The sequence below is a fragment of the Mustela nivalis genome (genome assembly GCF_964662115.1).
Source record: "Mustela nivalis genome assembly, chromosome: 1".
NCBI lineage: Eukaryota > Metazoa > Chordata > Mammalia > Carnivora > Mustelidae > Mustela > Mustela nivalis.
Genome location: NC_139020.1, coordinates 52,455,013 through 52,478,518, shown reverse-complemented (window position 1 = coordinate 52,478,518; position 23,506 = coordinate 52,455,013). Strand labels below are relative to the sequence as shown.

At 35.4% G+C, this 23,506-nt stretch overlaps 1 protein-coding gene across 5 annotated transcripts in view; it reads left to right on the top strand.

Moving 5' to 3' along the window:
- CBLB (Cbl proto-oncogene B) overlaps window positions 1-23,506 on the top strand; it is a 222,142-nt gene that overhangs the window by 99,783 nt on the left and 98,853 nt on the right. For all 5 annotated transcript variants that reach the window (XR_014302290.1, XR_014302291.1, XM_082696877.1 and 2 more), the window contains exons 5-7: window positions 10,108-10,264; window positions 19,418-19,539; window positions 22,619-22,756. Coding sequence is in view for 3 of the 5 variants with exons in the window: in XM_082696877.1 (XP_082553003.1) it covers window positions 10,108-10,264; window positions 19,418-19,539; window positions 22,619-22,756 (417 nt within the window). In the remaining 2 variants the exon portion in view is untranslated. The remainder of the gene's footprint in view (window positions 1-10,107; window positions 10,265-19,417; window positions 19,540-22,618; window positions 22,757-23,506) is intronic.

Genomic DNA, 23,506 nt, shown 5'->3' with positions numbered 1-23,506 from the left:
TGGACCTGGTCCCTCTTGTATTTTTAGGTGGGTGACTTCTTGCTGAAGTATGGATAATGAATGTGAGCAGTGGCTTCCAAACCCATTTGATTATATTCACTATTACTAACTTACTAAATACATTTTTTTCCTTAACATAGCACATATCCTCCCCAATGTCCATCTATTAAATTATCATCTGCATACATACATATATTTTTGTATTAATAACATGTAATCTCATATGTAAGACAAATAGTGGACATAAAATACAAAAAAGAATCTTTTAAAGAGTTTATATATTTATTTGACAGAGATCACAAGCAGGCAGAGAGGCAGACAGAGAGAGAGAGAGGAAAGCAGGCTCCCCACTGAGCAGAGAGCCTGATGTGGGGCTCGATCCCAGGACCCCGAGATCATGACCTGAGCTGAAGGCAGAGGCTCTTAACTCACTGAGCCACCCAGGCACCCTGATAAAATACAAATTTTTAAAACTATGTAATGGAGCACCTGGGTGGCTCAGTCAGTTAAGCATCTGACTCATGGTTTTGGCTCAGGTCATAACCTTCCGGTAGTGAGATTGAGCCCTGCATCAGGCTCCATGCTCAGCTCAGAGTTTGCTTCAGATTCTCACCACCTGACTCATTCTCATTTTCTCTATCTCCCTCTCTTTCTCAAATAAATAGTTTTCCAAAAAATAAAAATAAAAACTACATAAATATGTAAGTAGAATTTCAATATTTTCTTCTTATCCCAAAAAGGATCATCTTGTGTACCCTCTGGGGTCTAACTGCCTTCCCCACCCCTACGTACTTTAGAAACTGAAAAATTAGAAGAGAAATAGAAGACTCATAGGTAGCATGCCGTTGTATAAAACTAGGTAGCACTTATAATAATATACATAAAATAATTCATATATAGAATAATACATGAAATGGAATCAGTACACCAAATAACTTTACATATATGTAAGTAAAAGGAGTACATGGATTTGAGAATGATATAAAGATAAATTGAAGCATACCTAATTATTAAGCTATATGAGGCAGAAGAAAGGAGTCAAATGTGATTTCTCAATTTCTAACTTGAACAACTGGGGCCCTTTCAGTGGGAGAGGAAAAATAGGAAGAAGAGGGGATTTGGCATCCAGATAAGCTCAGTTTAGACTATGTTTGATTTTGTGTACCTAGATAAATCTGTGTGGTGATAAGCATTGGTAAGTTGGATATATAACCTTGAGACTATGGAAAGAATATAGAATAGGGTAGAGATTTTAGAATTGATGGTGTATCTATGAGAGTTTGCAGGTTGATAGCCTGTGGAGTATTTCTTGGCTTTATGAAATATTTGACAAAAAAATTAATAGTAACTTTTAAAAATTCATTTTCCATAAAAATAGTGTATTGAATTTCATTGAATAATTGGAAGTGACGGCACCACTAGATTGCAATTCTGACAGGGAAACATTTCTCTAGACCTGGGTGCCAGCTGCCCAGTTGAGACATGCTCTCCTTGAGTTCATTGCAGTCCTTAGCTGGATCTCTTTACTCATTTCTGTTAACTGCCTGGTTCCCAGATATTTGAGTTTGTAATCTCCAAAAGCTTTGTGAAGCCATTGATGTAGACCATGCAGAATGTGCAGGGAGAATGAAGAGGGACAGATGCTTAAAGAATTCTGATAAATGGGAGTGCCAGGGTGGCATAGTCAGTTAGAGTTGGACTCTTGGTTTTGGCTCAGGTCATGATGGTTGAGATTGAGCCCTGAGTCAGACTCCAAGCTGAGCCTGGAGTTTGCTTGAGATTCTCTCTCTCCTCCCTCTGCCCCTCTTGTTCATGCTCTCTCACTCTAAAAGAAATAAATAAATCTTAAAAAGAAAAAAAAAAAAGGAATTCTGATAAATGAAGTGTGCATTGAAGAAATTTAAGAAAATGGAGGAATTGCCAGAAAAGCAGGGAAAAAAAACATGAGGAGCATGGCGGAATTACACCTGCTAAAGGAAGACAGTATTTAAAGAAAGGAGGAGATGAACCAGATAATAGTACTTAAAGATCAAGCTAGATAAAGACCTTAACGTTTCCATTAGTTGCAGTAACATGAAGGCACTTAATATCTGATTTATTTTCTCTTTTAAGAAATTCTTTAAGTCTCCTTCATAGCCAAAGCTTTAATAGGCTCCATGTGTTTATGCAGTTTCTTATGTGAGGGTTTTAGAAGTGTTGTTGAAATTGGATATTTCTTTTGCTTCCGTTTAACTTAGATCTAGCAGACTTTGCCTATTGCTTGTCAACTCATTTCACCTTTGTAGAGAGATTTATGAGGAATTTTTTAAATTATGGACTTTGTTGTTTATAAGATAGGCTGGGCTCTTATTGCTAAAGAGAAGATCATTTAAAAGCCTTGCTTAAACCCTTCTGTGACAGGATTTTCTAATTTCAGGATCTATAGCTTCCTGATTTTCTTTAATCTGACCTCAGAAGATAAAAGGTTATCTTGCTGTGATCCATGTAGCTCATGTATCTTAAAACCTACCAAGTATCATTAACCTTTCAGAAACAATATACTAAAGAAAGTTGTGCAGTAGAAAGAAAAGAACAAATATTCATTGTTTTAAGACCAGAATCTATGTTTGTCTATGGTTAATGACTACTAAGTAGAAAAATTAAACATGGAATTTTGACATGTTCTTACAGATTATATTTACAGTTCCTCTTCCTATCCCTTTTCACCAATACATTTTATTTATTTCAAAGCCAGAAAATAAATGGAATTATGTCCAAAGTAATGCCATGCCTGTAGTAAATTTGTCATGTTCCAAAGTCTGGTCATGAGACCAGAAGTCAGAAAGCATCAAATCTATCATGTGAATGAGCTTACTGAGAAAATCAGGAATAATGTTGAAGAAACTATTTTCCTTGTTTCTGCAATTTTATAAAAAGTATTTGTCTCAAAGTTTTACTTTCAGAATCTGAAAATGAGAATGATACTTGTCCATTTTACAGAGAAGTAATGCTCGTCTACACTATAGATCAAATGTTATGAATGTTTTTGAGGAAAAAAAAACCCCTAAATATGCAATATATGTGTCTTTCTGTATGAGAGTCAAGAGTTTTCACAGAAATGATTAGATCTAATTATGATTATCCTTGATAACCATGGTTACCATTGTGTCCGTGAGGAGTTGTAAGGTAACTATTTGATGAGAATTTTGATACGGTTTTTGTGTGGGTTGCTGGAAAATAATTTGCTTTTCAAAAACAAAAACTTTCGTGTCTAGAAACATTTGTGATGGAAGAGTAAGAACAGTAGAGCCTGATAACAGTCTATTTCCATATTCTGTAACAAAATACAGACATAAGTGCAGAAAAATATTGGATTTAGGGAATAACTATATGTTAATGTATCAACAGACTTAGGAGTCACAGTACTAGTATTTGCATCCATAATAAAAATCAAAACATATAAAACGTCTTATGAATGTTTCATTATCTTCTGAACAAAACTAGCCCTCAACTTAAAGGTATTGACACTGAATATATCTTTGTTGGTCAAAGTGAATTTTCTGACCAAATTCAAATGAAATTAAAAATAGGAATGGGTTAATACAGATAGAACAGATTTTCATTTTGTTTAAAATCAAGGTGACATTTTATCTCCTTTAGCTAGAAGGAATTTGAAACAACTACTGTCAACACCCCACCCCCACCAGAACAACAAAACCAGCAACCAACAAATACACATTGACTTCCTTGTTTATATTATGACAAGTACTACATCTGTTCCCACATTTTCTTCTTTTTCAAGTTTTTATGTAAAAATTTGTAAAGCCTTATATATTCAGTTTAATATACATACAGAAAAGTATACAAAGCATAAGTGTAAGGCAAAGAATTTTCATGCCGTGAACACACCAGTGTAAATGCCACCAAAATAAATAGCGTATTACCTGTAATTCCGAGCACCCCTTCCCCCCCAACCTCTCAGCTCATGGTATCCTGACTCCTAGCTTCATGGAATCATTCATAGTTGAAATTCTACAACTATGTTCTTTTAAAAAAAATCTGGCTCCTTTCATTCTTTGTTTATGAAATTGACCCAGGTTCTGCTCCGGAACAGACTGTTCATTCTTCTTGCTCCATTGTGCAGCTATACCATACTTTACCTATCAATTCTATTCATGATGGCCATTGGGTTCTTCCTCCTCTGGGTTATTATCAGTAGTGCTATTATGAACTTTTTTAAAATATATTTTTAAAAACCCATATATGCATATCTGTTGGATGTATCTAGGAATGGAATTGCTGGATTCTAGTTTCTGCATAGTTTTAGACTTAGTAGCTTTTAAGAGTTTTCTAAAGTGGCTTACCAACCGAATCACCTTTGAGCAGTGCCTAAAGGTTCCTGTTGCTCTGTATCTTCTCCAACCCTTTGATATCCTTTGTGATTTTTTCTTCTTCATAAACCATACTAGGGAGGTCAAGTGGAATCTCACTGTGTTTTTAATGTACACTTCTCTGATGACCAGTGAAGCTGAATATATCTTTGTTTATTGAACATTTTGATTTCTTTGTGTATGTGAAAATCATTTGTCCAATTTTGAGTCGTTATTATTAATATTTAGATAGGACTCTTTTGTCAGTTGTATGTTTCTCCCAATGTGTGTTTCCTTTTCCCCTTTGTCAGTGATCTCTCTTCATGAATGCAGGTTTTAATTTCTCTTTTTCTTTATCCTTTGAGCATTTTGGGTCCTGTTTAAATTTTTTGCTTGCTCTAAAGTATTAAAGATATTCTCTAGTTTCTACTAAAAAAAAAAAACCCTTTAACCTTAGACCTAAATATCAAAGATAAAACAATAATCTAAAATAAAACTTTTATATAGTATTAGGGAAGAGTCAAGATTCAGTTTCTTCCATATGTACATCCATTTGACCCAGCAGCATTTATTGAAAACCTCATTCCCCACTGCCGTTAAATTTTATTTAAATCTTATCTGCATATCCAATTTCCAAATATGGTTGTATTTCTTTTTAAAATTATTGTTTTGTTCCATCTATTTGTTTATTCTTGTATAGTTATCACACTGTCTTAATTAATACAGAGTATGAGTTTGTCAGTGTTGTTTTTATTGAAGACGGGCTTCATTATTCTTGGCTTCTGACGTCTCCCTGTAAGGTTTAGAATCAGCCTACCATTTCCTACTACAAATAGATCTCCTAGAATTTTTGATTGCAGTTATATTAAATCTGAGAGTGAGTTTGGGGATTATTGATATCTTTAGAATATTGAATCTGTCAGTCCATTAAAATGTTCTATCCCTTTGTGTCTTTTATATCTCTGATTGTGTGTGTATTTGTGTTTATCTCTTGGCGTTGTTCATCTTTTGTTAACTTCATTCCTGTTTTTTTAATATTTTCAGATGCTATTGTAAAAATCAAGTATTTTTAAGTTTTATTTTCTAATGATGCATTGTTTATTTATAGAAATCAACTGATTTTATATTAGTTTTATATTCTGAAACTATGTTGAATTCTCTTATTTCTTCTCATAGTTCAATATGTAAATTCTTTTGTATTTCTTTCATATAAAATCATGTCCAAGGCAAATACTGTTATAATTTTTGTTTTTGATTCTTCTTATGATTATGAAATATATTTTAAAACAGTTGTAGCATGTCTTTTATGTCATTATTTCTAATAAACTTCTGGCTGTAGAGAAAAATAAAATAATCACTTCAACTCCCACCATGATCAGTTCTTATCAGTTAAAATGTGTATTGATCTCTCCGGACATTTTAGATAGTTTTTAGCATTGGATCATAAAGGACATACAATTTCAAAAATGCTATTCCCATTTAAGAATGTCATGGACACTTTTCCATGACAATATTCTTTTGTACAACTGTGAATTGCTGTTAAAATATTATAATCTTTGAATATAGTATGTCTTATTATTACCATTGAGCACATTTGTTTTTAATTTTTTACTGTTATGAACAACACTGTATTGAAGAGACTTATGGGTGGATATATGTGCTGCTGTGTGTTTATTTATTTATTTTTGACATAATGTTGTGAGGTAAAATCCCTAGAAATAGGCTTCCAGGGTCAAAAAATATAGGCTTTTGAAACTTGTTGCCAAATTGCCTTTTAGAAATTCTGTATAAATTCTCATTCACACCAGAAGTATATGACTTTTCAAAAACTAGCCTTTGTTGAGATTTTTTTTTTTTTTTGGTGATAATCTCCTAACAATTTTTGTCTTCCATTCCTTTTATTTTATTTTATTTTTTTAAACTGCAAGATTTTCAAATTGGAATACCCAATACACTCTTCTACTTTTGTGGAAGAGGAGAAAAGCCTGGAAGATTTGAGTGACATGTCAGTTGCTGACCTACTGACACATTTTCAGTTTTGTTTCCGTGTTTTTATCTGAAAGGACACTCACTCTGTTTTCAAGACAATAAATAAAGTTACTCTTATTTTCTTGGTAAACAGACCAAGACTTCTCATCTAACAATAAAATAATGTATTAAGTTCTTATCTCTCCTGACATGATAAGAACAGACTGTTACTCTTTCAGTCCTCAAAAGATTTCTGTGCAGTAGAGAAAGCAGGTGGAGCACAAATACTGGGCTCCTCCTCCATGTAACACTCCCTTGCTTTCCCTAGACACCGTTTAATTTAGTTATACAAATCTTAGTTGCACACCTTGTTTGTTTTGGGTAAAGGTGAATAAGATCCAATTCCTGTTCTTAAGGAGCTACATCTCATGGGGTTTCTAAGGCACATCCATCGTTTTCTATAATAACTTTTGCACATGGCACAACACGACTTATTTCCAAGACTTTACACTTAATTAGATTGTGACTTTATTTATATTTCTGTTCTGAACTTACAAAAATGCCTGAACATATATAGTCTTTCTTTGGCAAATTATTTAACCTCCTTAGGCTTCGGTTTTCCCATCTGTATCGTGAAAATAAATATATTATCTGCCTCATGCTATTATTGTGACAAACTCCAGTAATAGATATTATAATAGCATCTGGTGATTGGCGGAAAGAGTAGATAATCAACCAATCAATCAATAAAAATGACATCAATAAATGGCGGCTGTTATTCCTACTGGAAGTTTAAAAATCCTGAAATCATTACTATTTTAAGTGTCTAGCTAACCATTGGCCTTGTATTCCATTCTTTGTGGATTAACAACTACTTGTACTTTTAGTAGATTTTAAAATTAATTCAACTTGTAATTAAAGTGATTTATAATTGTAAGTGGCAAAAAGGACCGATTAAAGTATTTTTGGATTGGTGAGAGCTTGAAGCTTTTATGTTCTATTCCTTTTCTTTTTCTTCCTCGTTTCTATTCCCAGTTCTTTGCCAGCACAATGAAGTTTGTATGTATTTGTGAAACAATTTTCATTAATATTTTCTCTGACTTCATCTCTAGGGAAAGAGAATAGAAACTACTACTCTCTATTGTTGCTATAGCTTAATTAAAGGTGTGAAAAGCTATCCTCTCCCTCACCCCCCCCCCCACACACACACACACATCAGGGAAGAAGGTAGCAACCTGAAATCTTGAAATCCTCTTTGGAAAGGTTAGCTCCTTAGTGCAACAGTTTTAGAACCTGGTTGTTGTTGTTGTTGTTTTCCTTTTTTTTAAGAAGTCATTGCACACCATTTCTGTTCTTCACTCATGAAAGCCTCTTCCTTCCCACCATTTTCTATGGTGGGTGGCTCAGCTGATAAAGAAAAAGTATCTGTTGCACAAATTTTATATGTAGTTAGTTAACCAGATAATGCCCTGTTAAAACCCTTAATTAAGCTTGTTTGGACCTTTATCACAAGTGAACTGTGAACAAGTGTCATTTACACAAGTACTAGGGAAATGTGGCTTGCTCCTTTGTAAATTATTGTTCCAAAGTGGTATGTTAGACTACAATTTTAGAAGTTCATACATTTTTTAACAATTTGTTCTGGGAAATCATTGGGTATTGAAAAGAGTTATGATCTGCAAGCGCCTTAAATATTGGGATGAAGATAACTTTTATATGATAACATATCAAAGGCGTCTATCCAGTTGATGTACTTTTTATACTTCATATGCAAGACAGGTTTCTCTTAACATGTGCATACAAAAATAAAACATATAACATTCTTAAATCAGTAGTTTTTGTATAATTTTTTTAAAAATTCGAATATTATGGTTCATGTCCCTTTTATGCATTGAATATTTGAACCTTAATTTGGAAAAGAAAAATGTGCTGCTTAAGCGGTAACTGTAATGAAACTGGACACAATTGCATATTTTCACTTTGCCATAAATCAATTAGCCTTCTAACATTATCATAAGAAGTTTTCCTTGTTTTCTTAAAACAGCAGCATTTTGTTAACCTTAATCAGAGCCTGACGTGTGTTTCTTCTAAATGGTGTCTGATGTGGTGTTTCTCTTCGGTTCTCTGTGGTTTCCTGTTTTTTTCATACATAGAGGAAAGCCTTTTGATGTATTCAGCCTCATATTTTTCTTTCTTTTAGTGGTATATCAAACCTACACCTTCTTATAAAGTAGCATAGTATCGTCAGCCTGCCCCACCATTCATTTATTCGTCTTGCCGTAGATCACTCCTTCTCTGAATTCCTCCAGTACTTCCTCGTATATCCCACCCCACCCCACCCCAGGTTTTTTTTTTTTTTTTAAGTATTACACGTCTTATTTCTACCCTGTGTGTATCTTTTTCAAGGACAGATGGTATTGTATATTTTCATAATTGTATTTACCCACAGTGCCTTAGCAATTATGAGATCAGTGACTCTCAAAGTGTTGCCCCCAGATCAGCCAGCAGTGTCAGCATCACTTGGGAACTTATTAGAACTTGAAGTTCTCCAGCCCCACCTCAGTCATAGTGAGTTAGAATATCCTGGGTTGCGGACCAGCAATTTCTGTCTTAACAAGCCCTTCAGTGATCCCTATGAATGCTCAAGTTTGACAACCACTGCAGTAGATAATTACTGAATGAATATGTAATTGTACCCTTATGGCAGTGCTTCACTGGGAGGATTAGTATAGCATAGGGCCGGAGTACTCCATTCTGCCTGAGTCTTTTACTTCTTAAGAGATACTAATAAAGAAAAACCTAAGGCTTAAATATTTATAATCTTATAGGAGGGTATGTATAGCTCTTATGATGTCCTGTTGTGAAAACAGCAGCTTAAAATTTTAAAAACGTGAATGATTTCTTTCTTTCACCTATTCAGGAGTAGGCATTTAACATTCCAAAAGGAGGAAAATGAACTAAGGGAGGAATAATGAGTATTACTTATTTTCATGGTGGGTGAGGAGGTGGTGAGTGTCAGAAACTGGCCAGGTGGAGGACAGACTGGGAGACTTCCTTGCATATCATTTTTTTTCCTCTTCTAAATTTTTAAACTATGTAAATGTGTTACTTAATAAAAATTTTGCTGCATGATATTTAAGAAAAGTAAAAAGTTTTGAATAAATATGTTTCTATATGCTAGCCAGTGTGGTCGGTTAAACAATTTAAAATTTCCCTTTGTATTAATACAAAAGGTTAGATAATGCACTCTTTTTCTGCAGAATACAAGGCGGGTAATGGCTAAAATGCCCTCCTGACTTTCCACCTGAGCTTTCTCAAAATGGTGGATTACTCTTTTGTGCCATGAATAAAGAATTCCTACTATTGTACGCACCCATAGTCTTAGAGTTATTTTAAAGAAATAAAGAGGGGAATAATTTAACTTGATTTAAAGTCAAATGATCTTATGTACACAAGAGGTCAGACACACAGAACTTTGACCTCATCACTTCTTTTGAATGTATTTTTGGAAATATTTTGATAGCCAAGGATTGTTTGAGCGAGAAATTGACTTAGATTTTTGTCCCATTCTTAGCAAATGGAAAATAAGCCAATTAGCAAAACCCATTACCGGTGTTCTAAATTATGAACACCTATTAGTCTTTTTTGTCAACTATTTGTCTTTTAGTACAAATGCAATTGATTATATTAATGTTATGATTGAACTGTGCTTTTCAGTGAAAGCTAGTCTTAAATTACACTTGATTCAATTCCTTTTTTTTTTTTCTTTATTTTTCTTTTCCTTGCACAGAACTATTGTACCATGGAAAGTATTCAGACAGTGCCTTCATGAGGTTCATCAGATTAGCTCTGGCCTGGAAGCAATGGCTCTGAAATCAACAATTGATTTAACTTGTAATGATTACATTTCAGTTTTTGAATTTGATATTTTTACCAGGCTTTTTCAGGTAAGCTTCCTATGTCTTCATCCTTTCCTCCCTCCTGATCTCCCTCCCTGTGTGTGCATGTGAGGTGCATGGGTTCATTTGTGTGTACGTGTGTATGTACAGCTCTCTCACAGACTTAAACATATGAGAAATCATGTCATTTTCAGTAGTCTCTAATTTTGAAGTCACTGATGTAAGTTTTTGGTCACTGCTGTATGTTGAAGGCTTAAGTTCGAAGGACCAAGTGCTATGAGGCTGATGATTGCTTGTTAGCTTTGAGAAGATTCAGGCAGAAGAGCTTGGTTTCTGAATTTCCTATTTAGTTTTTCATTTTAATTTGTCTTTTTTAGCCCAGTGACTAACAGAATGCAAATTTTACAGGTGGGCATTTGCTGAGGTTGTATCCTAACTTCTCGAACCCTTTGTCTCCTGCATTCATTTGGTGAAAAAGGAAAGAGTAAACTTGGCAATAAATAGTAAATTTATCAGGTTCTCTATAGGATATTCCAATGGTGTATACTGTTTTACAACTTATATTGTTCATTCAATCATATGTTATAAACATTTTTTCATGTCAGTAAATCTTTTTCATTAATAAAATTATTAATTTTCATTTGCTACATAATAGTCCATCAAAATAGTATGTCATTGATTTAACAAATACCTCTTTTGGAAAATTTAGGCTTTGTTTTTGTTTTTCTTTTCTTGTTTCTTCACTAATATGCATGACGGTGACATTAACCTTCTAGTCCTGTTGTTTTTATTTTTTAATCTGTCCTTTATAAATTTCTTCACATAGCTTTTCAGAAGCAAGTGTAATTGAATGATGAAAGCTGGATGCTGTCATTTTATTCTTTTGTAGATCTTCATGGAATTAGACATGAAGACTTGAAATTTGTGTCTTGAATTTAACTCTGCCACTAAATTGTATATCATCTATGACATTCAATTCAAGTAGTCACACAATGAAAGAATTCCACTTAAAATCTTTATGATTGTAGTAATTCTATATTAAGTGAGGTAAATTGATCAGAAAACAGACTTGCTTGTATTCTGATGCAATTTTTTATTGTTTTAGTCTATAGTAAGATTTATTCTGTTTGAAACATGCTTTCAACAAATGTTGGAGTATAATATTGGTTTTCATGTTTCCCATGTCATAAGAATTTCCCTTCTCTGATTTATGATTCTCCTTGGCATGAGTTTGCAAGGATCTGGTGACTGATTTATGTAAGAAAATCAAATTGTGGGGGATTAACTTTTAATTTATGAAAGGACCTGTTAACAGAAGGCAAATTAACTCTTGTCAACAATACTTATAGAATACATTTTGTTTTATTACAACTTTAGGATCATAATTCTACCTGGGTGTATAGGATAAGAAACTAGATTAATGATTGCAGAAATTGTGCTTTTGCATATTTTCAGTTTACACTAGTTTCATGATTATTCCCTTGGTATATATAGGCACATCTAGAAGATGCTGCAGGGTCATTCAGTTCCGGACCAGTGCAATAAAGTGAATATCACAATAAAGCAAGAGCAAGTCAGAATTTTTTTTCTTTAGGTTTTCTAGTGTATCTAAAAGTTACATTTACACTATACTGTAGCCTATTACATGTGTAATAGTATCATGTCCTTACAAAGCAATGTATACACCTTAATTTAAAAATACTTCATTGCTAAAAAAAATCTATCACCCAAGCTTTCAATGAGTTGTAATCTTTTTGAGGCAGAGTCTTTGCCTCAGTGTTGCTGACTGCTAACTGATCAGGGTGGTGAAGGCTGGAGTGGTAGCAGCCATTTCTTAAAATAAGACAACAATGAAGTTTGCTGCGCTGATTGTTCTTCTTTCACCAACAACTTTTCTGTAGCACGTGATATTGTTCACAAGCATTTGACCCGCAGTAGAACTTTCAATATTGGAGTCAATCCTCTTAAACCCTGATGCTGCTTTATCAACTAATATTCTGAATCTTTTATTGTCATTTCAACAGTTTTGATAGCGTCTTCACCAGGGGTAGCTTCTCTGTCCAGAAACTATTTTCTTCACCCATTCCTAAGGAGCAGTTCCTCAGCCGTTAAGGTTGTTAATCATGAGATTGCCGTAATTCAGTATCATCTTCAGGCTCCGTTTCTAATTCTAGTTCTCTTGCTGTTTCTACCACATCTACAGTTACTTCCTCCACAGAAGCCTTAAACCCCTCAAAGTCATCCATGAGAGCTGGAATCAACCTCTTTCAAACTCCTATGAATATTGGTATTTTGACCTCTTTCCATGAATCACAGATATTCTTAATGGGATCTAGAGTATTGAATCCTTTCCAGAAAGTTTTCAGTTAACGTTGCCCAGAATCACTATCTAAGGAAGCTATAGCCTTACAAAATGTATCTTTTTAGTAATAAGACTTGAGGGTGCCTGGGTGGCCCAGTGGTTGAGCATTCAACTCTTGCTTTCGGTCCAGGTCATGATCTCATGGGTCATGAGATGGAGCCCTGCATCAGGCTCCACATTCAGTGGGGAGTCTGCTTCAAGGACTCTCTCCCTCTACTCCTCTCATATTCTTTCTCTCTCTTTCAAATAAAAAAAAAAAAATCTTTAAAAAAAAATAAAAAGACTTGAAAGGTGAAATTAATCCTTGATCCATTCCTGTTGACAGGAATGAAAATAATTAATCTCATTGTACATCTCATCGAAGCCCTTGGATGACTGTGCATCAACAACAAGCACTGATATTTTTGAAAGGGAGCTTTTGCCTGGAGAAGTACATTTAAAAAGTAGGCTGAAACTCTTCAGTAAACCAGTTTGTAATCAGGCGTGTTGTCATCCAGGCTCTGTAGTTCCATTTCTAGAGCACAGGCAGAGTAGATACAGCATAAATCTTGGGCCCTAGAATTTTCAGAATGGTAAATGAGCATGGACTTCAACTTAAGTAACCAGCTGTATTAGCCCCTAACAAGAGTCAACCTGTCCTTTGAAGCTTTGAAGCCAGGAACTGACTTTCCCTCCCTAGCTATGAAAGTCCTAGGTGTCATCTTCTTCCAACAGAAGGCCATTTGATCTCCACTGCAAACCTCTTGTTTAAGGTAGCCACCTTCATTAGTGGTTACAGCCAGATCTTCTGGATAACTTGCTGCAGCTTCTACATCAATCAGCACCTTTGCTTCACCTGGCACTTTTATGTTACGGAGATGGCCTCTTTCCTTAAACCTCATAAGCCAACCTCCGCAGGCTTCATACTTTTCTTCCGCAGTTTCCTGACCTTCTCAGCCTTCCTAGAATTAAGGAGTTAGGGCATTGCTCTAGATTAGGCTTTCATTTAAGGGAAGGTTATGGCTGGTCTGGTCTGCTCTCCAGACCAGTGAAACTTTCTCTGTATCAGCAATAAGGCTGTTTTGCTTTCTTATCATTTGTGTGCTCCTTGGCCTAACACTTTTCGTTTCCTTCAAGAACTTCTTTGCTTTCACAATTTGGCTATTTGGTGCAGGAGGCCTAGCTCTCAGTCTCTGTTGTCTTTCAGCTGCCTTCCTCGTTCAGCTGAATCATTTCTAGTTTTTGATTTAAAGGAAGCTAAGTGTGAGGACTTTCTTTTACTTGAACATGTAGAGGACATCATAGGGTTATTGATAGGCCTAATTTCAGTATTGTTGTGTTTCAGGGAATAGAGAGCCCGAGGAAAAGGAGAGAGATGGGGGAACGGCTGGTCAGTGGAGCAGTCAGAACACACATTCTGGGTTACCTTTAACATCTTATGTGGGTGCAGTTTGTGATATCCCTGAAAATTTATAGTAGCAACATTAAAGATCACAGATTGCTACAACAGATATAATGATGATTTAAATATCTGAAATATTTTAAGGATCACCAAATATGGGGTGCAGGGGTGGCTAGTCAGTTAAATGTCTGACTCTTGACTTTGGCTCAGGTCATGATCTCAGGGTCCTGATATCAAGCCCCGTGTCTCAGGCTCTGTGCTCAGTGGGGAGTCTGCTTGAGATTCTCTCTCCCTCTCCCACTGCCCCTCCCCCTGCTTGCTCTTTCTCTCTCTCTCTCAAATAAACAAATAAATCTTTTTAAAAAATTACCAAAATAATGTCAGGGACTTGGAGTGAACAAATGCTATTGGAAAATGGTGCATGATAGAATTGCTCAGTGTAGGGTTACCACAGACCTTCAGTTTGAAAAAAAAACAAAAACAACAACAACAAAGTATCTGTGAAGTGCAGTAAAGCAAAGCACAATAAAAAGAGGTATGCCAATGTACGCCATTAGCTTACTTTTCTCAATGATTTTAATGATACATTTTATAAAACGATTGTTAGCCAATACTATTTTTATGGTATTTTATAATACCATTTTATAACAGAACCTCTCCATTCTTTAAAGGTTTTTGATAATTTTACAAATAGTTCATTTCACATAACACAAAGACATTTGAAGTAGTAGAAGTTTTGTTTCTTTCCATTGTGAAAGAAGAGAAAAAAATTATTTTCTTGCCTTAAACCTAACTGTTCATTCTAGGAAGAGTGTGTTTTTATGGGGAGCCTGGATGACTTTTTAAATGCTAGAATGCCTAGGTTATGTGTGAAAGTTATGAGGGTACCTTAATGTTGGTTAAACACTTACCCCAACTATTATTTAATATGTGCACATATTTTCTTATAAGCTGTTTCACTTAAAAACAGTGCAGGTATTCTTAATACTCTAAGTTATGTGTGTCTTATTTATGTTTCCTGAGATGAGAGGAAACAAATCATTTTAAGTAGAGTTACCGTGAAAAAAATTTTTTTAATTTATTTTTGTTATGTTATGTGAGTCCCCCTACAGTACATGATTAGTTTTTGATGTGGTGTTCTATGATTCATTTTGTGTGTGTAACACCCAGTGCTCCTTGCAATATGTGCTCTCCTTAATACCCATCACCAGATATTTAAATCATCATTATATCACCCATCCTCCTATCCACCTCCCCTCTGAAACCCTCAGTTTGATTCCCAGAGTCAATAGTCTCTCATGGTTCATCTCCCCCCCCCCGTTTCCCCCCCCTTCATTTTTCCCTTCCTTCTCATAATGTCCTTCATGCTATTCCTTATTTACCACAAATAAGTGAAACCATATGATAATTGTCTTTCTCTGCTTGACTTATTTCACTTAGCATAATTTCCTCCAGTCCCTTCCATGTTGATATAAAAGTTGGGTATTCATCCTTTCTGATGGCTGAGTAATATTCCATTGTGTATATGGACCACATCTTTATCCATTTGTCTGTTGAAGGGCATTTTGGCTCTTTCCACACTTTGGCTATTGTGGACACTGCTGCTATGAACATTGGGGTGCATGTGGCCCTTCTCTTCACTACATCTGTATCTTTGGGGTAAATACCCAGTAGTACAATTACTGTACTACTCTATAGTAAGGTAGAGGGTAGCTCAATTTTTAACTTTTTAAGGAACCTCCACACTGTTTTCCAAAGTGGCTGCACCAGCTTGCATTCCCACCAATAGTGTAAGAGGGTTCTCCTTTCTCCACGCCTCTCCAACATTTGTTTCTTGCCTTGTCAATTTTTCTTACTCTAACCGGTGTAAGGTGGTATCACAATGTGGTTTTAATTTGAATTTCCCTGATGGCTAATGATGATGAACATTTTTTCATGTGTCTGTGAGCCATTCATCTGTCTTCTTTGGGGAAGTATCTGTTCATGTCTTCTGCCCATTTTTTGACTTGATTATTTGTTTTTGGGTATTGAGTTTGAGAAATTTTAAATAACAAAACCAAAAAACACCTGTAGACCAAATATGCCTAGTCTCTTCTATTTTTTTTTCATTTTTTTTCTTCTTTTAAAGGATATAATTGTGGAAGTAAATGAAGAACTCTCGTTAGCTCCATTACGCCTCTGTGATTCTTCACTTCTTTTGGTTTCATTATTCAGATTTTTTAACTAATCATACATGTACCTTAAAATTAGTTCCATGCATAGAAAAGTAAATGTATTAACTTTTACTGAAATTTTATTTTTATACAACTTTAAAAATTGAGTAGTAGGTTTTCTTAAGTTATAATTATGTATCCTATATGAAAAATATTTTATGAGTACTGTAACTGGATGAACATATGTTCCTCTGCCGTCACAGTGGTGATGGTTCATTAGCAGTGAATTCTAACACCTCTAAGTTGGTGGTAGTGGGGTATTTAGCAGAATGGGCTCTGAAAGTGTGAGGTACAACACTCAAGATTGGAATCTCACATAGCAGAAGGGTTGGAAGAACTCATCACTGGGCACTAGGAGATGAAGTTGAGAATTGTCTGGGAAATGAAAGAAGGGAAGAAAAGACCATAAAGCTGGTTACTAGTTACATTCTTTTCCTTGCTTCCCTTATCCTTACATTCTGCCAGAACTTGAACAAATGCTGGGAAGTCATTGGAACAGTCTTGCAGTGGCTACCTCCCTCATTTCCTCTTTCTTCTGCCTTTAATCTTCTCTTTCTCCTCTCCAGGTAGTTCAGAGATGCTGGAACTGGCAGGTGCTAAAATCCTGGAATGGAAATGGGGGGATTTTGCTTCTCTCTTCCCTCTCCCTGGGACTGTTGCTCCCCTTCTCCTTCCATTTCCTTACTACTAGAGAAGATTGGGTTGCTGAGAAATGGGGCAAGAGATCTGAGGGGTGGTGGCATAAGGAATATGTGTTGTGGGGGAATGTATTTGTGACTATGGAATAGGGAGCAAAAGAAGAAGAGGAAAGTCATCTGTTACAGCAAGGAATGAGAGAGTGGATCTGGACAGACCAGCCCAGACCCCTCTTTAAACAGAAGTTATAAGTCAGTAAAGGGCTATTCTTGAAAATAGTAGTATTCTGGAAGAATGGAATAGCTTCCTCAATTCACTCAATTTCTGTAGTCATTTAAGAATCTCTAAATAAAAAAAAAAAAGAATCTCTAATTTTGTTTTAGTGGGTGTGAAAACATTTCCTTTAATCTAAAAACAAATCGCAAAAATATTCTTATTCTCCAAAGCATTTGATTTTGCCTTCTTCAAGCCATTAGTTGGCAAAATTCTTTAAGCAAAACAAAACTAAAAAAAAAAAAAAAGAAGAAGAAAAAAGAAAAACTAACAACAACACGTAACTACCATGTGTTTCTGAATGTGGGTTGCATTCACTGGAAAAACAGGACACAGACTCTTTCTATTACACAAATACTTTTGTAGTTAGAAGCTAGCCCTCTGGATTATGTACCAAGAAATGGTTGCTTAATACTGTAGCAGTTGGCTCAGAACTACAGTTTCTTTCTTTCTTTCTTTCTTTTGTTTTTCAGTTGTATTCCAATCTGCACTTTGGTTCTCTGTAAAGTTCAGCATTTTTTTAAACAACTCTTCCATTAGTTTTTGTAGACTTCATAGAAGTGAACCAAATATTTTATATTCTCTCCATCCTTGTTCTTTGTAGATGGGGAAGTAGAACAAAACAAAACAAAACCCATCGCCTCTACTAGCAGTTATTTCTTATTTAAAAAAAAAAAACAACCTATACTGATATTCCAAGTATTGTTTATGTAATTTTTAGTCATGATTTTAGATGAAAATTAGAAACACGTCCCCCCCCACCACCACTAAATACTTGGACACAACCTCTCATAATAGTGCCCTCCAGAGCTCCTTTTTTGCCCAATTAGATATTTTAGCATGCCGGAGGAATACCCTGAAGGTTTTTCTTGTTATGTCAGAAAAGGTTAAGGAACTCTTCATTACTAAATCTTTCCTTCCTTTGTTATCCTCATCTCAAGAGATAGAATCCTTGAAGAATTCTGCCTTGTGAATCTGAAACTTGTTTAACAATAATGAGGAATAAGTCTCAAAGCTTAAGCAAGAGCCCTCTACCAATGATCCTATCTGGGATGACTACTTAAGTAACGCTCACTTGGCAACATCAAATACCTTTTTTTCTTCTTTTCTATAGAAGATATGAGTTAATAATCTGGCACATCAGATAGAGTATGCTGCTACGTCCTTGGAATAAATGTAGCTTCAGCCTTATGGTCAAGATGATTCATGCACATCCTCAAGCAAAACTGTCTATCACTGACTGCCTTTTTTTCTCTTGCCCTGGTAACTGGAGGGGTAACTGAGCACCTAAAAGAATGGTGCAAACTCTGTGTGTGTTCATTTGTGTATTTCTGTGTAAGATCTTTAACGTACTCACTACTAAATCATAAACCTTCTGTGATTGTGCAAGAATTAACCAAATGTGAGCCCAGTAGTATGTTACCATGGAAAGAATGGTAGGTTGGGAGCCAAGGCCTTTTAAACAAGTTACTAACTAGTTAGAGGAGCTTTTCAACAATTACACCTCCCTGATCACTGTATTCTGAGACTGCTTCAGTGCTGGTATCCCTTTGGTGAGCAAGACAGACACGTTCCTTATTCTCATGTAGCTTCTGGTTAATGTGTGACCGGGTGCCAAATCACTTACATTCCTGGTATAGCTTCTTGTTCTATAAAATTAGATACCTTAAAGGTACAGAGGTGAAAAAAACAGACTACAGGAGATAAGGAATGTGATGAGAGCTAACAGTTTGCAATAGAGTGGTCTGAGAAGGCTTCACTGAGGAAGCAACACTGGAGAGCAATCACTTAGGTCATTGGAGGAAGAATTCTGGTAGAGGCATCAGCAAATATAAAGACTCTGGGGCGGGGGAGTACCTTTGTTTTCAAGCCCACTACAAAGAAGCCAGGGTGCCTGGAGAAGAGGCAGAAAGTAGAGGTGTCACAACAGATGGGGAGGAAAGGGAACTGGGCATCAACCCTGTAGTCTTTTTAGACCATTTGTAAGGACTTTGGCTTTTACTCGAAGTTAGAGGGTTTTGAACAGAAAAGTGATGTGTTTTATGTTTCAGAATTACCACAAATGCTGTGTTGGGAATAGAATTTGTGACAAAAGTATGTAGTTTTCTTTTTGTTCTCTGTATTCTGTCCTGTTTTCTGCCTAATATTTCTCTAAAAAGAGAGCAAGGTATTGCATGTTTGCTGTTAGATGGTAAAGGTTGACCTAAGCTACTGAAGCTCAGATTCACTTTAAAAATATCTAGGAGATTTCAGTAACTATATTAAATGATGTGTTGGGGTATAATTGGTGGTTGATGTTATCTAGATAATATATTTTCATTTATTCACATTTTTAGCCTTGGGGCTCTATTTTACGGAATTGGAATTTCTTAGCTGTCACACATCCGGGTTACATGGCATTTCTCACATATGATGAAGTTAAAGCACGACTGCAGAAGTACAGCACCAAACCTGGAAGGTAAGACTTTTCAGCAGCAATATTATGTGGTATCTCTAATGAGGAAAAGTCCTCTCTTGTTCATTTTTAAGTAAATCAGTAACACCCATGGGGGCAGAGGGAAGAAAACGCTAATAGACCACATTCTTAATTGAATCCTTTTAATCCATTCATTATACTTATGCTGAAACTCTGTGTTGATGAAGTTAAGGAGGATATGGTGCCACATAATTTGATAAACTTAGAAATTCATTAAGTCTCAGAGCTCTGATTTTCATATTGGTAGAGGGTATTGTCTGTTTGATGACACCTGTGTTTGTGTATAAAATTGTATGTGTATATTGGAATACTTGAATATTTTGCTGAAGACAAAATAAATCAGTTTCATGTTCAGTACTTTAGGGTATTTTTCAAGATCTTCAATTTGGTTCTATGATAAACACTTATAATTACATACAATATAAACAAATATAAGTACCTTTAAGTTTACATATATGTGTGTTGAGCACACCTAAGTATATAAACATATATAAGCCCATTGTTACAATCCAACCAATTTCTTGTCTTAAAGAATTTCTTCTGTAGTACTTTGTCATTCTTTGTAGCTTCAGAATTTATGTTTTATTTCCCAAATGATGAAACTAGGTGAAACTCAGAGGTTGGCTGTTTGGTCAGCCCATGTGGCTTTGGCTGAGATATCATACCTTATCAATGACAGATCTGGGATCAGAAAATCCGTTTCTTTCCTCATTCATGCATTTTCCCCATGTGCCATTTAGAAATGCATTACATAATAGGCATCTGTGCTGTGGCAAGCAGTGTGCTGCATACGGCGGCAGTGACGGTGGACACCTGTCCTCCTCATACAGTGATAGTTTAGTAGGAGATGCCATCCCAACATCCGCAAGTACTCTGATTTCCATATAGGAGCACTTCTTTATAGGAATGCATTTGGTTGTTTTTTAGGGTTATGTTTTTCTGCTAATGCCATTTTTATCTCATTTGTTGTGCAAATGGTATTTGTCCTTTAACAAAGTAGTCTCTAGTACAAGACAATACTGTTGATTCCTTTTTCTCTGCCATGAAAAATATTTCCATCTTTTTTATTTTTAAGAATTTATATGATATATAACGAGAAGGTAGTGGGTACAGAGAACAGTTTGGCTCCTCTTGAAGACTTCTATTTAGATTAAGGGGAGTTGGTTCTCATTGAGATGCTGACAGTGGCTTAGATGAGTCATTCTGTTTTGGTCAGGGATCTCTCATAACCAGATTTTTCCATAATTTTTGCTCTGTAGATTGGGATCAAAGTATCTTCTTGTTTTTGGAGTCAGATTTGAATGATGTGCTATGTTTGGAATTACACATCATACAAATTTAATGCAGAAATTATTTGTGAAATTAATAAACTGAGTCACTTTTGTGTTTTCTTGTTCAAGATTATGGAGATAAATAATGTTGGGAGAGAACACTGTTGGGAGCAAAAGCCAGGCCTCATCACTCTGGGAATAGTTCCTTTAATAAAAGGACAGTGCCCTCAAAAGGATGCCTGCCTTTTCTTCCCAATTTGTCCTGTAACAGTTTATTCTACTAAGTTTTTGGCAAAGATGAAATGGTCAGTCTATGGTAAATCATTTAAAGTGTGATGTGGTATTTAAAATGCAAAGTTTAAGAAAACTCAGTGAACAGATCAAATGATTTTGATAATACTCGTTTTGCAGAATACCTGTTTAATGGTTTCTTCCTCTTGGAAAGTGTTTCTTCTTCTTTAGCTTCATACTACAGAAAATAGTAAGACCTATTGCAAGGACATAGGAGTTTCTCAGGTTTTGCTTTTGGAGGGGATCCAGTTTAGAACGAGAAGTCTGTGTGGAATTATTTCATCTGTGATTCTGATTAAGGGTTCCAGCAATTGGAAGGCTGATAACCTATGTCAGGCTCTGTGGAAGAATACATTTTTGGACTTTTCTTGAGGAGTTCTTTCCAAAGGTTCTAAAACAAGTGTGAAGTTCTTACTATTTAGAAATTACAACTTCCTCCTTTCCTTCGGAACCCCATTTTCTTCAAAGATGAAATCAACTTGCAGTACCAGATACACAAGTTAATTAAACTGAATGACTGTACAGCTATTATTTATGTTAATTTATCCTGCAAAGTTATTTTTATAGTACTTGGTTCATCAGTAACTAATGTACATTAGGAGATAAAAGTTTCTGTTAGGTATGTAGAATGATCAGGGTATTCAAATATAGCCAACAAATTGTTGACCTACTTTTGAGCTGCTCAAGGGCTTTTAAAACCCAGATATGGTTATCCTGATAGCAAGATTGAGTGCAATACACTTAGATAAAGAGAAGTGATCTCAAATGAAATAAGCGGACAGCTATATTAATAAATAAATAACAATGAATTTAAAACCAAGTCAGAGTCTTCGTGTCATTGTCTTTAATTTGATTTCTATTTTTAAACTATTTTAACTTCCTGTTGCAGGACATTGAACCTGACAGGGTTGGGGGGCAGCCATGAGCTTAATCTGGTTTGTCTTCTCATTAATATAGCTCATCTCTTTTGATCTTTCATTTAAAGGTGAGGTGAATGGCTGGAACGTTCCAAAGACCAAAAAATATTTTTAAACCAGTCATTAACTTAAATTAGTGACTTGAAGTCATTAACTTAAAATGCATAATTTTAAATTACAAAGTGATATCTTGAATTCCATGGTAGAAACTGACTCAACCTCTCTCTGAAGTGAACAAATTAAATTTTATACTTTGCTTTCCAAAAAATGACTTGTGTCCTCACTGGTTCATCTGAGCTCCTGCTGGTGGGGATGGCAGTAGAGCCTTTGATATTGAAGTGGATCCACTTCAGTTCCTTTGTCCGACAGCCCTGGAGGTGTTTAAGTGGAATTATTGTCAGTGCTGCTTTTACAGATCAATGAACAGAGAAGGACAACAGTGTAAAAATCAGAAGACAAAACCTTATTTCGGTTATTCTAAATGATTCCATTTATTCTTTGACTTTACAGAAGTCCAACAGATGTGTAGTAGTTAACAGACACTTTGAATGTGACTAAACATCATTTTATCATGCTTTACAGCTACATTTTCCGGTTAAGCTGCACCAGATTGGGACAGTGGGCCATCGGCTACGTGACAGGCGACGGCAATATCTTACAGACCATCCCACATAATAAGCCCTTATTTCAAGCCCTGATTGACGGCAGCAGGGAAGGATTGTGAGTATGAGAAATGGGAGTCAGGGTGCTTATCATTCACCAAATGAAAGACAGACACTGCTTTGCAATGGAGAGAAAAGATAGTGAGGCTCATGATCTGGCTGGTTTTTTGTTTTTTTTGTTTTTTGTTTTTTGTTTTTTTATTTCAAGACTGAAGAATGGAGTGCTCCTGAGTTCTAGTTGTTCTTCTTTTCAAATACTCATTTTAAAGTAACTGGCTTGGACTAAACTATATATGACAGCCAGTAAATTCCGGTATCAGATTAGAACATGCATTTGTATCTTTCTCAGGGGAAAAAAAAGCACTTAAAAGTAGTTTAAAATAGATGAAAAAACTTATTAAAAAGATAATTCTTTAAAATAAATGACTTTCTCTTGCTTCGTGTAACCCTCAAGTTGCTAGTTTTCCTTTTTGTTTGACTAGAAGTACCAGATTTTCTTTCTTCTTATGCTTTTCTTACCCCTTCCCCACTTTTTCTGTGTCTTTCTTCCTTTAGTCACACTGATATTCAGTCCCTATTCCAGAATCATATGTTAAGAGCTGAATTCAGTTTAACTTAAGCTGTTCTTTTTTAAAATTTAAAAATAAGTTAATTCTCTTTTGTCTTTTAGAATAAGAATGACTTTTTTTCTCCACACAGTTTAGACCATCTGATAGGAGGCTTCCTAGTAAATCTCTCTCGTTTGTTTTCATCCTGTGCCATTCCCTTCATCTTTTTATTCTCTTTTCTGTATAGTTTTGTTCCCTTG